Source organism: Nycticebus coucang, chromosome 5 (assembly GCF_027406575.1).
Source record: "Nycticebus coucang isolate mNycCou1 chromosome 5, mNycCou1.pri, whole genome shotgun sequence".
In the NCBI taxonomy this organism is placed as follows: domain Eukaryota; kingdom Metazoa; phylum Chordata; class Mammalia; order Primates; family Lorisidae; genus Nycticebus; species Nycticebus coucang.
In genome coordinates, this window is record NC_069784.1 from 39,506,552 (window position 1) to 39,524,237 (window position 17,686).

General features: G+C 36.5%; 1 protein-coding gene across 1 annotated transcript in view; it reads left to right on the top strand.

Moving 5' to 3' along the window:
- Positions 1-15,318, top strand: part of GNAI3 (G protein subunit alpha i3) — a 46,082-nt gene extending 30,764 nt beyond the window's left edge. The window contains exons 4-9 of the mRNA XM_053592140.1: positions 2,512-2,669; positions 4,939-5,067; positions 8,592-8,721; positions 9,238-9,391; positions 13,871-14,083; positions 14,174-15,318. Coding sequence (XP_053448115.1) covers positions 2,512-2,669; positions 4,939-5,067; positions 8,592-8,721; positions 9,238-9,391; positions 13,871-14,061 — 762 coding nt within the window. The 3' untranslated portion in view covers positions 14,062-14,083; positions 14,174-15,318. The remainder of the gene's footprint in view (positions 1-2,511; positions 2,670-4,938; positions 5,068-8,591; positions 8,722-9,237; positions 9,392-13,870; positions 14,084-14,173) is intronic.
- Positions 15,319-17,686: the final 2,368 nt, after the last annotated feature.

The window sequence follows — 17,686 nt, forward strand, 5'->3', positions numbered from 1 at the left end:
CTTAGTCCTAAAATAATACTTATATGGTCAGGACAGCAAATATATGTAGTAATCACTCCTGTTACTTTGAAGTTCCTAAAATTAGAATCATGGTATTTTTTTTTTAAGGTAATGCTCAATGAGGTTATTTGAATACCTTTATGAGTACAAATTTCATAACCAAGAGACTATAAAGTTTTTAAATGTAAGCTAAAGCACTATACCTTATGTATACATGTATACATGCTTACTGTTGAGTATGTTGGGTAATTTGTGTTTTTAGCTTTTCTCATTCATTCATTCTTTGGTTTAAAATTTTTATCTTTAGGCCAGGCACAGTGGCTCACACCTGTAATCTCCTGATAACTCTGGGAGGCCCAGGCAGGTAGATTGCTTGAGCTCAGGCATTCGTTCAAGACCAGCCTGAGCAAGAGTGAGACCCTATCTCTACTAAAAGTAGAAAAACTATCTGGATGTTGTGGCACTCACCTGTCATCTCAGCTACTTGGGAGGCTGAAGAAAGAGGATTGCTTGAGCCCAGGAGCTGGAGGTTGCTGTGAGCTATGATGCCATGGCACTCTACCCAGGGTGACAGAGTAAGGTTCTGTCTCAAAACAAACAAACAAACAAACAAACAAAAAAACCCAAAACTATCTTTGAATAGAGAGGTGGGTATAAAGTTTCTTAGTGTTGAACCTAGTCTATGGCCATAGTAACCTGAATGCGCCCCATCTCGTCTAATCCCAGAAGCTAAACAGGTTTAGGCTTGGTTAGTACTTGGATGGGGGAGGGTTGAGCCTAAAGTATTACTAGAAAGAATACAGGAAAGGATCTTAGAGGAGGGACTATTACCACTAAGACCCCAGAGTTTGACAAAATTAATTTGAATGTACCATGGATAGTTTTGTTTTGCCTAGGTGCACAAAAATGCACAAGTCCTAGGAGTTTTGGGTCGTGATTTGACCTATGGTCTGAAATGTCTTTTGCTTGTTAGTTTATTTTGTCCTGGTGGATACTGAATATACAATGATTGTTCCTCCTTTTATTTTACTTTTTCTTTACCCAGGATATGCTTTTTTTCATGTCTGTGTTTATCTTGAGGAAGATAAATATTAGATTTTGGTGGGGAAATCATCCCCTGAGTCCTGTACTTTTAAACTGTCCTGTGTAGGCGCACCTTTCACCCTAACGCTCTGGGAGGCCAAGGCGGGAAGGTCACTTGAACCCAGACGTTTAAGGAGACCAGCCTGGGCAACATAGCAAGACTCTATGAAAAAATTAGCTAGGTGTGGTGGTACACAGCTGTAAACCTGGGTACTTGGAAGGGCTGAGATAGGAGAATCACTTGAGCCCAGCAGTTCAAGGCTGAAGGGACCTATGGTAGTACCACTGCACTGTGCTCCAGCCTTGTGGGACAGAGTGGGACTCTTAAAACAATAAAATAAAACAAAGTGACAAGTAGGAATAGATAGAATAAAGCAAAACAATCAAAATTCTCAGAGCCCTTTTTGGTCCTGTCTGCCTTCATATATTTTAGGTTTAAAAACTATACCCAGAGGCTGGACATGGTGGCTGGTGCCTGTAATCCTAGCACTCCGGGAGGCTAAGGCGAGTGGATAGCCTGAGCTCAGGAGTTTGAGACCAGCCTGACCAAGAGCGAGACCTGTTTCTAAACAAAAAAAAATAGCTGGGCGTTTTGGTGGGCGCCTATAGTCTCAGCTACTCTGGAGGTTGATGCAAGAGAATCTCTTGAGTCCAAGAGTTTAAGGTTGCTGTGAGCTGTGACTCCATAGCACTCAGCGCCAGGGGGACTGAGTGAGACTCTGTCTCAAAAATAAAAAGTAAATTAAAACTATAACCACTTAGAAAACTGTCTGTGACTCATGAAGTTTTTGATCAAATCTCTTATTGTTACTTTCTTTTTCTCCTGCTGCCTTCTTTCCCTTACCTTAAAGCATTATATTATTTTTCCTTTGAGATCTAGACACTGAATTTTCTCCCTGAGGGATTTATTCCCCCAACTAGGCTTCTAAACTTAATAAATGCCTCTCCATCTCTTTTTTCCTTTCAGCTATCTGGGCTTTTTTCTTAAACTTGGTTAATGTTTTACTTACTCCCTTTAACATGTTTAAGCTTTACTTATTACATGCTAGTCTTTTCATTTATGTTTTTATTGTAAGCTTCCTTTAACAGAATGGGAATGTGTTACATGTGCCTGTCTCATGGACCAGTTTTTTTCTGTGAAAAAATAATGAGCAATCAGTATGGAGATTTGTGGGCCAGTCAGAGGGGATGGTGAGGTAGTGTGGTGTGGTGGGAGTAAAATCATTCCTTAGCTCTGTTCTGGACTTATAACTATAGTAGAATGAGAAGTGGGAAAGAATTATAAATTCTGTCATCCTGGCCTGCCAGAAATGGCCTCTTGTAACATCTTTTTCAAAATAACATGCAGTGTATGTGTGTTTCAAAGAAACTGTTGTCAAGTTTTAAAGAAATGGAGAATCATCTGTCTACCTTAACTGCTTTCTTCAGGACGATGCCCGGCAATTATTTGTTTTAGCTGGCAGTGCTGAAGAAGGAGTCATGACTCCAGAACTAGCAGGAGTGATTAAACGGTTGTGGCGAGATGGTGGGGTGCAAGCTTGCTTCAGCAGATCCAGGGAATATCAACTCAATGATTCTGCCTCATAGTAAGTAATTTTTCTCTGTGAAACTTAACAGAATAATTTGGTAACCTTAGAGAAAGTTCAGTGCCCATTCTTAAGGAAATGTTTAAGTAACAGGTGCTCTTAGAAGTCTATAGGATCCTATATAAAGATTCTCAGTTTAGGGTTATAGAGCTGCCCTAGATCATTTGTATGATTTGGGGGGAAAAAGTTCCCCTTGAAATGTAAGCAAGAGACTTGGCACCATAACGTTAGCTCCATGGTATGTTTATACATATAAAAAGCAGGTGAAGGAGGAGAGGTATCTACTGTAACTGGGTTCCGGATCTCTTACAATTCAGAAGTTCCCTCTGTTTACGGGCTTGGTAATGATAGCCAGCTAGAGAGGGAAATTAGAATTGTGATATCCCTTTTTTCTGTGGCCAACTATCTGTGTCTGGGCTGTTGTGCTATGGATTTCTCTGGTACTAGTCACCGCTTATAAATCTTTTGCGAGATCACAATAGACTTTGTATAGAAAGAGAATGTTGAGTCATAAAATGAATTTGAGTATCTTTTTGTCAAGGAAATTCGTTTGGGTGTAACAGTTTTAGGGAAGGTGTAATTAATACTTCTGTTATTATATGTGATCCTGCTTTATTTCTTGTACTCATGTTTATTTATAAGACCTTATAAATATATTTGAATTTTTTTTTTCCAGTGTACTTTTTGGGAGCTTGGCGAACACTTGTACCTCTCTCCCTCTCTGTGCTAGATGAAGGCACTTTGAAGCATTAAAATATTTTCTCCAATATTATTTTCCTACTTTTCCCATTCTCCTTCTAGCTTAAATTGTTGTAAGAAAAAGTTAAATGATATAGTCATATATCACTTAATGACAGAGATCTGTTGTAAAAAAAAGTATTTGTTGTGTGAATGAATATCATAGAATGTACTTACATAAAGGCTAGATGTATATAGCCTACTACATACCTAGGCTATTGCTCCTGTGCTACAAACCTGCATAGCATGTTACTGTACTGAATGTTGTAGGCAGTTGTAACACAGTGGTAAGTATTTGTGTATCTAAACATTGAAAAGTTAATGTCCTGTATTACAATGTTACAATGGGTGTGACATTCCTAGGAGATAAGAACTTTTCAGCTTTATTATAATCTTATGGGACCAATGTCGTGCCTATGTGCGTTCTGTTGTTCAAAACATCATTACATGGCACATGATTGTATTGAAAAACTTGTTTATTCTTTAAATGAAAACTTGGCTTTAGAAACATTTAAGGATTTTTTTTTTTTGAGACAGATTTTTCACTATGTTGCCCCAGATTCAAACCACTGGGCTCAAGTGATCCTCTGCTCTCAGCCTCCTGAGTAGCTGGGACACGACTACACTCATTTCAGGGTTCTTGCCTGCCTTTCAGTAACAATTTGTAGTTGTAGATATTGATAACTTAAATAATGCTAGTAGTCATCAATGGTAGATTGTCATTGTTTTTTTTCATCCTATGTTCAATAAGTTCTGAATTCTTTAACCATATGTAATTTACAGAGATGGTTTTGTTTTGTTTTTCCATTATAGTTGATCTAAACTTGACTCCTTAACACTAATGATGGTATTTGGCTTTATAGATCATTAATGATTCACTTATATTGGTGCCACCAGCTCTTCAGTTTTCTGGCCTAGAATCAGAGAAGAATTTAGCTTTGAAGCAGTCTTTTAATTATTTCACTGAACAAATTAAATTTATTTTTGGCTTAAAGTAAAAAATCCCAAAATCCATAGCTCTTTTTGTTCCCCTAAAGAAAACAAGAAACATTCATTCTTACCGTTCTCTTAATTTTATAGTTCCTTTCTTCTCAATTTTAGGAATTGGAGTGACATTCTCTAATGTCTCATTAAGTGATTAAACATGCAAATGACCTATTATGTTTAAATGTCTGAGGACTGTTAGTTTGGTTTTGATATTGTATAGTGCATAGCTGACTTAGTATTAAATTTCAGGAATTTTTCTTTAATAAGAGTAACATTTCCTGTTTTTTAATTTTTTAATTGGCTTTCACAATTTAATTTCATAGAATTAAAGCCACTTTTGTTAGTGCAGATAGAGCCTATTTTAATTATCCTACACCAGATTCATGTTTTTTCTCATTTCTATGGTACTAAAGATCTGATTTTGTTCTGCCACTTCAGTGACAGTTTCAAAATCTACTTTTGGCAAGGAATGAATTTAGTTGACTTACTATGCACATATTGTCTTCACTAGTAAAAAAAGAAAAAAATGTATTATTTTATTTAGTTACCTAAATGATTTGGATAGAATATCCCAAACCAACTACATTCCAACTCAGCAAGATGTGCTTCGGACAAGAGTGAAGACGACAGGAATTGTGGAAACACATTTTACCTTCAAAGAGCTATACTTCAAGTAAGTTATTAGCCTTTTTACTGGATGTGCCAAACACAAATGTTTTCTTCTAGCTAGTCTCTCTTAGTCAGAATAAAATTTCTGTAGGCAATATTCCTTGGTTTAGAAACCTACTGTATTTATCAGCCATTGTTTGAATATTTTAAGTGAATTAGGCCCAGACATTTCTTTCATGCTATGTATACATATTTCTTGGAGACAGAATCTCACTTTGTTGCCCTTGGTAGAGTCATAGCCCACAACAACCTCAAACTCCTGGGTTCAAGCGATTCTCTTGCCTCAATCTCCCCAGTAGCTGGGACTTACAGGTGCTTGCTATAACACCCAGCTATTTTTTTTTTTTTTTTAAGAGACAAGGTCTCTCTCTGGCTCGGGGCAATCTTGAACACGTGAGCTCAGGCAGTCCACCTGCCTTGGCCTCCCAGAGTGCTAGGATTACAGGCATGCCGGGTCATGTTATTTCTTTCTTACTGGTTCAAATTTTCTTTTAAGTTTAATGAAATGGATCTGGTATTGTAATGGCTCTTAAACTGATTGTGCACTTTCTGCATAGTGTCATGCACAGCTAAGGTCTTAATACAATGCAGGATGGAAAATAGATATGGGATAGTTAATCATGTGGTTATCTGGGGATATTTTGGGTCAGTATGATGACATAAACAATGATTATTTTAGAGAGAGAAAATTCTAGTATTCTAATATGAAGAATTTTCTTGTTAGCATTAGTAATTCTAAAACAGGCCTTAGCTGGTCTCTGTGTTAATGATCTTTTATAAATACTAGAATTGGGTTTTTTTGGTTCCTTTTTTTCTGCTTTTATGACCTTTGAGATTAGGAGTAAACTTTCCCCTACAATATATAACGTAAATTTTTAGTTATTTCATTATGCTTATAAGTAAAATGTGATATTCAGCTCTATTGCATACAAGTATAACTACTACCTCGGATCCTCTCAGGGTTATTTTTTTCTCTGAAAATAATTGTGAAATCCACACAGAGTTTACATCTTATTAGGTAACAGTTGGGATCTTAAAATCTAAATACACAAACCAGATTAAAACCTGGTTTTAAACATCCGGTAAATAGCAGATCTGCTGAATGTATTTATTTTTTTGAGACGGAGTCTCACTTTGTTACCCTTGGTAGAGTGCTGTGGCATCATAGCTCACAGCTACCTCAGACTCACGGGTGTAAGTGATTCTCTTGCCTCAGCCTCCCAAGTAGTTGGGACTATAGGTGCTCACCTCAATGCCTGGTTATTTTTAGAGACGAGGTCTTGCTCTGGCTCAGGCTGGTTCTTGAACCTCTGAGCTCAGGCAGTCCACCCACCTCAGCCTCCCAGAGTGCTTAGGATTACAGGCATGAGCCACCAGGCCTGGCCCAGCTGAATGTTTTTGGAGTAGACAAACGGTTTACTTTTAGTACTAATGAATTTAACAAGAGCAGCAAATACTACTTGTGAAACCATAATAATGAGATGTCTCTGTGCTGTAAGATTCATAACCCATTTATAGTTAAAAGTTGTGACCATTATTTCTTTAGTGTAAGAGACTTTCTTGTTGATGTTATCACAGGTTGACCTTTAGTTAGGTAAATCCCAACTCCAACTGTCTTTTTATGCTGGCATCAATAGCTAGATGTAATTAAGGTGCCACACCCCCTTTATTGTTGGCATGTAGATATCTTGTTATAAAGTACTATCACTTCTTCCTTTTCCTCTTCTCTCTAGGCAAAACCACTATCCATTTATTCAAACATTTATTGAGCATCTACCATATGCAAGGCATTGTGTAATTGCTTACTTGCCTCTCAGTTAATGAGGTAATGTTTATAAAATGTTAATCTGTTAGTGAATGATATTGTAAATGTTAATATGTGCTAAAAGCTTGCCTTGAAACTTCACAGTTTTCTACTGGTTTTATGGGCTTCATAGATGAAAAAGGGAGAGTACTATACTAAAACTATTGGTGTACTGATTTGGCTCCCTTTGAGACTTCCATGGTAAAATATATGGTTATCCTTCCTAAAACCTGAAATATGACCCCATATTAAAGAAATTTGTGATTGCATCATTTTAGATGTAATGACCAAAAGTTGGAAAGAACTGTCCAAAATCAACCCAAAGGAAGAGTTGGGTCATGAAGAGATATGATGTTTGTTCCCTTTCAAACATACACTGAGAAATCAACAACTGTATCTTATTTCTTACTAGAGATCTGATGCATTAAACCAGCTTGGGAGAATTTAACCTTTATAAATTTTAATCATATCAACAAATAGATCTTAAGAGTATATCTGACCTTTGCATGCATACCTCATCACACTGAGTATCAGCTAAAAGACAAAACAGTGCTGGTATTCTTTTTACTTCTGGAAGTGGATGCGGACACTGTTCACAGAAGTTCAGCATTTGACTCCAGGATATCAAGTTAGCCCCCAGAAGAGAATAGTGGACTAAAACTAATATGAAGTGGAGCATAAAAGTATATGAACAGTTGAGGCTTTGTTATTATTAGTTAGGTTTAAGTAGGACTGGGAGTTTAGAAATATTGGTTAAGGGGATTGCTTTCTTTTCCTCAAGATATTGGCTTCTTAGAATCCTACTGTAAAATACAATTTTTTTCCACAATTAATCTTGAAAATATTTTTTCCTTCCCTCTTTCTGCTTCCCCCCCCCCATAACCTTAATTGTCATTAATTGTCCTCGGTGGGGCCTTGGTGTGTGTCACACTTTATGGGGGCAAGACATGATTGCAAGAGGGACTTTACCTAACAATTGCAATCAGTGTAACCTGGCTTCTTGTACCCTCAATGAAACCCCAACAATAAAAAAAAAAAAGAAAATATTTTTTCCTTAAACAAACTTTCAAATCAGTAAGGGAGAAATTATAGAAGCAGAACAGAAGTTGGGGATTTAGAAGCAAACCATTTTGAGAAGCAGAGTAGTGTCATGGATAAAAGCATGGGTGCTGGAGTTAGAATACCTGGGTTCAGATCCCCAGTCCCCATTTGTTAGTAATTTAATATGGAATGTGCCTCAGTTTCTTCATCTGTATAATGAGGATAATAATAATAGTACTTATAGGAATGTTACAGGGGCCAAATGAGTTAATGTTTTTAAGATTTTTAGCATAGTGTCTAGCACCATGGTAAACACTCAATAAATATCATTATTAGTATTGTTATTATCTTAAGCTGTATGTCTTTAGCTCTTTATTTTTTCCTGTCTTTCCTCCCCTCCTTCCTTTAATCCATTTCAGTGCTTATTCTGCTTGGCACATCTGATAAAAGCTTATAGGGAGAAGGCTCAAGTAAATAAAATGAGAATTTACATTATTGCTAAATTTTATTTTCTTGTTTACTTTTAGCTGCAGATAATTATTTTGACTACATTTTATGCCCCTTCTTTGTCTTTTCTATTGTAAGTGAGGTTTTAAATATGTGAGAAGTTTCCTAATCATTTCAGTTCAGGGAGAGGTGTATGTGTGACCTGCTGAATTTGTGCTTTCTTTCCCTTACCTCAGGATGTTTGATGTAGGTGGCCAAAGATCAGAACGAAAAAAGTGGATTCACTGTTTTGAGGGAGTGACAGCAATTATCTTCTGTGTGGCCCTCAGTGATTATGACCTTGTTCTGGCTGAGGATGAGGAAATGGTACGTTAGAGCTTCTGGTAAAAAACCTGTCACATGAAGCCAGGAAATGGAAAATAACTCTTAGGAAGACTGTGCATCCGTTTGTTCATTGAACCAAACTTAATATCTTTAATTTTTCTCCTTGTTAGTGAGATTAGATTTTCAGAATACTGATCTATGCCTGTTATTGTTAGAGAGATGTGATAGCTACATTGAGTACATCTTCTTGTCAGCCTGCCCTTCTTCCCTCTTCCTCACTCCCAAGAATTAAAAGGAGAACTGACTTGACTTTCATGTTATTAGTGTCTGACATATTTCCACGAATGTTCAGTGCTTTAAAACTTGTTGGTCCCGGCGGCGCCTGTGGCTCAGCGGGTAGGGCGCCAGTCCCATATGCCGGAGGTGGCGGGTTCAAACCCAGCCCCGGCCAAATTAAAAAAAAAAAAAACAAAAAAAAAACTTGTTGGTCTGTTTTTTCATTACATTAATTAACTTTTGCAGTTTATAGTGACCTATCATTCTTTGTTTCCTTTTTAGAACCGTATGCATGAAAGCATGAAACTGTTTGACAGCATTTGTAATAACAAATGGTTTACAGACACTTCAATCATTCTTTTCCTTAACAAGAAAGACCTTTTTGAGGAAAAAATAAAGAGGAGTCCTCTCACTATCTGTTATCCAGAATACACAGGTAAGGATTCACGAAAGATTGTATTGGAGGTGCACATACGTACACATATCACTTACATCAACACTTTGGTGACATTCATACAACTGCCTTTTGTTTTGAATGATTCATGGAAAGTATTCACTGGTATCAGCATTAAGCATGTGAGTAAGATCTTTTAAGTCTAAAGTGGTATTTCAAACATACTCAAGTTTTCTCTGTTTATTTTTAATTTCTACATTTTTTGAGGAAAGTAAAGAAGGATAAAAATTAAAATTTGGTATATATTCAAGATAATACAAGGATAAGATGCAGTCATTGTGCTCAAGAAACTGACATTTAGTTGCAAAGGTAGAGAGACACACATGAATAAATTTATTGTAGTATAAAATGTGCATCAGTAGAAGCAGAACAGAAGTGATTACTTTTGATGAGATTGGTGTAGTTTTTCTAGAGGAAATGACACTTGAGTGAGCTACTAAGGATGAATTAGAAATCATCAGGCAAATGAAGGAATAAAGCATTTTAGAAAAGGAGAATTACATTTATGAAAATACCAAGGTAGAAAAACAACTTTTTCTGGAATTTGAAGTGTTCTTGAAGTTTAAAGTGGTAGGGAAGGGAGTGGCTGCAGAGATGGTCAGTGATCAATCCATCAAGGGCCATATTGTGCTGAAACAGTGATGAAAAATGGAAGGATTTTAATTGGGGTACATAGTATAATAGAAACTGTGATTTAGAAAGATTATGCAATACATAATAAAAATAGATAGTAGGGGGGTTGGATTAGTAATAACTCTCTTAGGATACAAATAAAAACTTCTAGTGAGGATTGAAGGGATAGAAGCCAAAGGCAAGAATGCAGACAGGCCTTAGAATTGAATTAGAACTAGGAAGTAGCTGCCAGGTACCCTGGAAGCACCTTTTCTTGTCAACTCTTTCCTCTCCTCTCTATGTATCTTTTTTATTCTTCTTTTTTTTTCTTACCAACCTTCTTTGCTATTCAGTTTATGTGATAAAAGATGGCTTCATCACAGTTTCTATGTCTTCTCCATTAAAAAAGACAAGGTTACACTGAAATTGCTTGGCCCCAGATTTGAATGCCTAGGTAAAAGATTCTGGCCATGGTTTAAAGTGAGGTAAAAATCCATAGGCCAGGCTCAACGCCTATAGCTCAGCGACTAGGGCACCAGCCACATACACTGGAGCTGGCAGGTTCGAATCTAGCCCCAGCCTGCCAAACAACAATGACAACTATGACCAAAAAATAGCTGAGCATTGTGGCGGGCGCCTGTAGTCCCAGCTACTTGGGAGGCTGAGGCAAGAGAATCCTTTAAGCCCAAGAGTTTGAGGTTGCTGTGAGCCCTCTACCCAGGGCAACAGCTTGAAACTCTATCTCAAAAAAAAAAAAAAGAAAGAAAGAAAAGAAACATAGATCCAGAGCCAGGTATTTCCCAGGAAGAAGAACTATTGTTCCTCTGACCCTGTAAATGCTTTCTATAATAAAGTAAGGAAGTGGGAAAAGTCAAAGGTACTCCTAGATTTCTCTCTTAGATGCTAGTGCTGTGACCTGAATTCATATTTACGAATGTTGATTTTGAAATACCTGTGGAACATCTAAATGTTATTTAATAAACAGTTATATTTATGGCTGTGGAGCTTCAGAAGCTTGAGGAGAGGTTGGGGTTTGATGTATTGATTTGAGATCATCAGTAATTAAAACATGGAAATGAATGAAATGACCTAGGGAGATGATATTGTAGAATGAAGAGAGAAAAGAACCATGGATAGAATGAGAATACTAGCCTCCATTGGCAGGAGAGGAAGAAAGGTTTGTAAAACCTACAGAAGGAAGACCCAAGGCAGCCAAAGTATGTCATAAAAATTAAAAGGAGAGCTTTAAAAAGGAGTTAACTTTTAGTCAACAATGTCATGTATAGACAAAGTAAGATGCACACTGAAAAATGGCCTTTTTCAAGAGCAACATCAGTGGAATGGTGAGAGTAGAGCTGGGTACAGTGAGGTACTAAGTGGGAAGTGAAGAAATGGAGAAAAATATATGGATTGAATAATATGGATTAAAGGGGAAGGAGAGATTTGAGAATGTTCTTAGGTTTAGGGGTAAAAAGTAATGGACTAAGAAGCAAAAGAGAAGTTGTAATAAGAGGTAATTGATGGAGCAAGATTTATAAGCAGGTGGGACAAAAAAGGAACTGAGAGTCTAGGTAAGACAGATGGATAAACAAATTGTGGTATATATATACAATGAGGATTATTTACTCAAATAAAGGAACAATAGATGCTACAACTTGGAAGAACCTTGAAAACATTATGCTAAGTGGAAGAAGCCAAACATACAAGGTTACACATTAGGTGATTCCTTTTATGTGATAGGTCCAAAATAGGCAAATCCATAGAGAAAGAAAGCACATTGGTGGTTACTAGAGGATGCAGGGAGTGGAGAGAACGCTGGAGTGATTACTTAATGGGAATGAGTGTATTCCTGGGGCGGTGAACAAGTTTTAAAACTAGAGAGTGGTGGCTCAGCACCTATGGCTCAAGCGGCTGGGGCGCCGGCCACATACACCTGAGCTGGCAGGTTCAAATCCAGCCTGGGCCCGCCAAACAACAATGACGGCTGCAACCAAAAAATAGCCGGGCGTTGTGGCGGGCTCCTGTAGTCCCAGCTACTTGGGAGGCTGAGGCAGGAGAATTGCTTAAGCCCAAGAGGTTGGAGATTGCTTTGAGCTGTGAAGCCACAGCACTCTACCCAGGGCGATAGCTTGAGGCTTTGTCTCAAAAAAAAAAACTAGAGAGTGGTGGTGATTGCATAATATTGTGAATACACTGAATTGTACACTTTATAATAGTTAAATGTATGTTATGGGAATTTCCCTCCATTAAAAAAAAAAACAATCTAGCTAGAGCAATTGATTTTGAACAGGAAGGAAGACACCTTTTAAAAGCAGAGGTACACGTAAGCATAGATAGTTAACTTTTTAAGTGAAGTAGTGGACTGAAAAGTTGAGGTGTAGTTTAATCCTCATCACTTCCATTTTCTCAGGAAAGTTAGAAATGTAGTGTTCTGTTCAGAGTAAGGAATGGGGGGAGGTAAGAATTGAGTGAGTTTAAAGAAAGTAGTCAGATTTTAGGATTGAGAGAGAAATCTTATATAAGATAACTTAAAAGGATTGACATTAATGTTGAAGGCCCATCTGGAAGTCTTCACACAAAGCAAAAAGTCTTCAATATCATATTCATTTTTTGTTTTTATTATGCACTTCCAAGCCTATTCTCTAGTACAGTGGTTCTCAACCTGTGGTCACAACCCCTTTCACAAGGGTCACCTAAATGCATCCTACATATCAGATACTTAATTACAATTCACAACAGTAGCAAAATTACAGTTATGAAATAGCAACTAAAATAATTTTATGGTTGGGGATCACCACAACATGAGGAACTGTATTAAAAGGTTGCGGCATTAGGAAGGTTGAGAACCACTGCTCTAGAAACTTCATTCTACTTAAGGATTCACACAGTCCTGATTTCCCCGTATTAGTATCTGTTTCTCCTGGTGAAAACTGCTTTTCACTCATCTGACTCCTTTCATTTACAGAGGTGGTGCTACAGATTTCAAGAAACCTACTTCAAACATCTATAAAGCTGCCTTCCTTCAGTTCTTTGAATAATTATATTTTGGTTAATTAATACATCTTCCTTTCTTAAGCTCTTTGTTATCTAGTCTTTATTTACCTAGTTGTTGATTTGGGTGGGGGAGGAAGGGTCATGATTAATGTCACTGAAAATAGCCTCTTGTTTATTGGAACAACTGTTTGTATTGTTGCAGCCAGCCTCTAACACTGCTCCAAAGGCTCCAGAGACAAGATGGTATGAAAAGCAGATGGTTAATAGTGTTAATTATAAATGTTGTGGAAGACAGCCTTTCTTTTGGCTCCTGCCACATACACACCCCTTTTTAAAATAAAAATAACAGCTTCATTGAGATATTTATTCACAAACCATAAAATTCACCCTTTTAGAGTTTATTCCTTTTGCTTAAAAATTTAAATTCTTAAAGCTCTGGGGCTAACCCCCCTTAAAACTGGGATAATTTTGAAAAGAATATGCTTTTGAATTATTTCAAGATCATTCCAAGGAGCACAGCCTCTCCCTAACCTTTTAAATAATTATGTTCTCTAGAAATGCACCCTCCTACTTCCCTAATTTGCTTTTATACTTGCCAGATTTTTTTAGCTGAAAAATCTATAAAGGAAAGGGGAAGGAAAAATTTAGTTTTGTTTTCCCCTCAATTTTGTATATGATGATTTTATTTTAGTTACAATGAGAATCTGCTCTTATAAACAATTGAATTATAGAAACACAGAATTCTGTCCATATTTAATTGGGTCATATTTCCTCTCTTTGTAAGCAAATGGTAATGGCCATTTGATTTTAAGCAGCCATTATAATTTAAAACCAAGAATATCGGGTGTCTCTTAGGTTCCAATACATATGAAGAAGCAGCTGCTTATATCCAGTGCCAGTTTGAAGATCTGAACAGAAGAAAAGATACCAAGGAGATCTACACTCACTTCACTTGTGCCACAGACACCAAGAACGTGCAGTTTGTTTTTGATGCTGTTACAGATGTCATCATTAAAAACAACTTAAAGGAATGTGGACTTTATTGAAGAGTGTGGATGTGAATGAAAGGTAGAGGTTCAGACAATTTAGTTGTAGTGTTATAGTGATGTCTCTTAGCTTTGCAAATATTTTCTAATTAATTATGTTCTTCTTTTCTAGTTACTGCAGTGTGGAGTGTTGAAACCAGACATCTTTTGCTGTCTTAATGGGGCAGCTGAAAGAATGAACGGGACCAGGGAATGGCAGCAACATGCAGAATCTTAGCAGTCTTTAGCACAATCCTCTGTATTAGGCAACTTTTAATTGACACAAGATGCTAAAGTCAGACATTGGAATTGGAACATCTATAAAGTGTGATTTGATCTCAAGACATCACTTGGATTTCATAATCTCAAATGCTTAGGGCAGATATGAAGTTGAGATGCTGCATTCCAGAACTTTAATATGTAGCTTACTTTTCCCCCCTTTCTTAACAAACCAGCAGTGGTCATTTAAAATTTTTTTTCGTCAAGAGAATAACTTTACTAAATATCATTTCTTTGCAAAACAATCTTTATTAAAATACATTCTTAACTATGCATATGATGTGACCAGATCATCTTGAAAATAGTCCTCTTAGTAGGAACTCTTTGTTTTTAACTCTTGGTTGGTCAGAATATGTTGCCGTAATTACTTATGATTCTTAAAATCCAGTTGTTGGGATTACACTTAAAAATACAACTTTTGGATGAAATTTATGTTACTGTCCTGCTCAAAGTACCATTAAGTTTTCTAAAAGGTAATTACATTGGTGAGTTCTGCAATAAGATCTTAGCTCTCTCTCTTTTTTTAAGCTTGTTGTTGAAGGTTAACCTCATTTATGCTGATTACCAAATTACTAGATACATGCTGATGTGATCAAGTCAGCTTCTTGGATACAGACACATCCAGGGCAGCTGCCAATCAGAAATACGGATTGCTAAATTCCAAACAGAACCAGTGCCTTTGCTGCTACATATCTACTAACTGATTCTTTTTTTGTCTCAGACAGTAGGGAATTTGTACAAGGTCCACCTTGTTCTCCATCTTCATGGCCTTTTCCATTGGGAAACATCTAAAGTGTATTAACAGTGCATGCTTTTACTTTGTAAATGTGGTGCCAAATCCCTGTTTGCCATTGTTTTTGCTATAGCAATGTTAACTGTAATCTTTAGTCAGTATGTTCTTTTGCTGAAACTGTTGGATCTTGGGACTTTTTTCCACTTTGTCACATGTACAGATTTTAATCTGTTATGGTTGGTAGCAGTATTAAAATGGTGAGTAAACAGTCCAGGTTTCCTCCCGTTTGTAACCAGTCTTTTCTGGAAAGACTGTCTTCTGTTTCTTTTTGCCATGTGCTTTGGCCTTTGGGTTTAGGTAAAAGGATCTCCTGAAGGTCTCGTCCTTTGGCATAGTAAGTAGTATTGTTGAATCTTGGGTTTTATGTCAGATCTGTGCGTGGGACATGCAGTCATAATCCATTGTCCAGATTTATGTTTTCTTGTGTGGAAAGCTATATTCACTTTAGCCTACAGGTCTTTTTGTATAATATACAGCAAATGTCATTAAATATTAAATCTATTAGAGAAAGACAACTGAGGAGAGTGTGTATTGAGCATTTCACATCAGTAGTTTGAGCAGTGCCTTTTGGATCCAGTCTTTTTGGACTGGATTCTGTTTCATCTTTTGATGTGACCTTTTGCTGGTGAAAGGAACAAAAAAAAAGGTTGGTGGTTATCAAAAAAAGCAAGCCACATCAGTTCAGTGCCTTTGTTAGTAGTTTTTTTTCTTTTTCTTACTCTCTTTGGAAAGTCATACTTGTAACTATGCAGGTGGCATAATTATTATCTAGCAGAATTTTCTTTGGGGGTGAGAAAACTTGATCTGAAAGAAAAAAATTATCCCCTTCAGTTGGTGATTGACTTAATATCCAAAATGTAGATAGGGTTGATAGTTCTTATTCATTTTGAGTATATCTTTTCCTTATTGTTTTCTGTAATACAGGATCATTTGGAAATGAGAACTAGTGGAATATTGTTTTCAATTGTAGTCTTTTTATACTCTGGGCTAATGGAATGGTGTTGATTATCTAAAATAATCAAAAAAGTTAATTTTACTCTGAATGAATTTTGTATTTTCATTTGAATGTCTTTTTTTTTTTAGCCTTTCTGTTACTGAAAAGTAGTAATTCCCTGCTTTTCTGCCTCTATACCATTTACATTTGTACTCTGTTTTCATAAAGATCACCCTTCACCTACCACCCCAAATAACTTATCTAAATGCACATTCCTTGAGGACTCAGAGAGGCCGTTAAAATTATTGGTTTTCAAATATAATTTAAGTAAAAATCCCTTGGCCCTATCTCAGAGATTGACTTGGGTGGCTGCGCTAGCAATCTGATTTTTAAGAAGTGATTCTGCTTATCAGCTAGGCTTGTAAATCACTAATTTGTATTTCAAACAAAAGATCTTTTCTTACATCAGAGCCAAAATGTGGAATGAAATGTCAGCACTACTAGCCTGAAAAAGATTGATATTTATAATCAGAGAAGCTAACGGTTGGCCTGTGTGTATTCCCTGGAGAATACTGGAGATTTGTGATGTTTCGGAATTCAAGTAGCTATGCTTTGGTCCATGTAAGAAATCAGCATATCTAAGAAAATTAAAGTTTAATGAATATAGACTAGACCCTGGTAGGAAAAATTACAACAGTAGCTTTAATTTGTTGACAGGCACATCTTTTCCTGATTAAAATTTGGGACAGTAGAATTGCCATTCATTAGTCCCTATGTAAAGAAGAATTATTCTCCTGAATGAACATTCTTCCCTCACCTTATGAAACCAGACTTGCAGGAGATTTTACTGCCCAGTATGAAATTCCAAAAACCTTTACAATTATTTGTAGGTGGGTCTTGAGGTGATATTTACATGCTGGATTATTTGAATTCTAAATCTCTAGCTCAGTGTTTCATTTTATTATTTTCACTGATGGATCTTTTTTCACAAGGTGCTACAGTCTTAAAATAGATGGACCAGATTATTAAAAAACTATTTTTTGCCTTGTTTTTTAATTCTCATATTAACATATGTCTCATAATAAGGTATTTGTGTTATGTGTGTATGTACATTTTAAACTATTTAAGAAGAACTGCTGGGTTTTCTTAATTCATTCACTTAAGCTGTATTCTTATATCCTGGCCCCTATTCTCTGATTTGTTGCTGTAACTTTGAACATTGTTTGCTTAGGCTAACTGGTTACTCTGTATACAGAGGGTGCCAAAAAAGTGTCCACATTTTAAGAAAGGAAAAAACTATATTAAGATTGTAATACTCAGTATATACAGATAACAAAAGATAAATACAAGTCATGTGGGAGAAGTAGAAGTCAAACATGACTTGAGTATTACAATTTTAATAGTTTTTTCCTTCTTAAAATGCATATACACTTTTTGGCACCTTCTGTATTTATTCATTTGCTTAGCATGTGTGATACAATTCTGGAGTTACCTGTTGCAGAACTTCTTGCTGTATTAAAAGTGCAGACAAGGTAAAGTCAATCTTGGATTCCAATTAAAAACCTGCCATTGACTAATTTTTTTTCCCTTTAAATGTTCTAAAATATTACAGCCCTCTACTCCTTTGTACAAACCTGAAA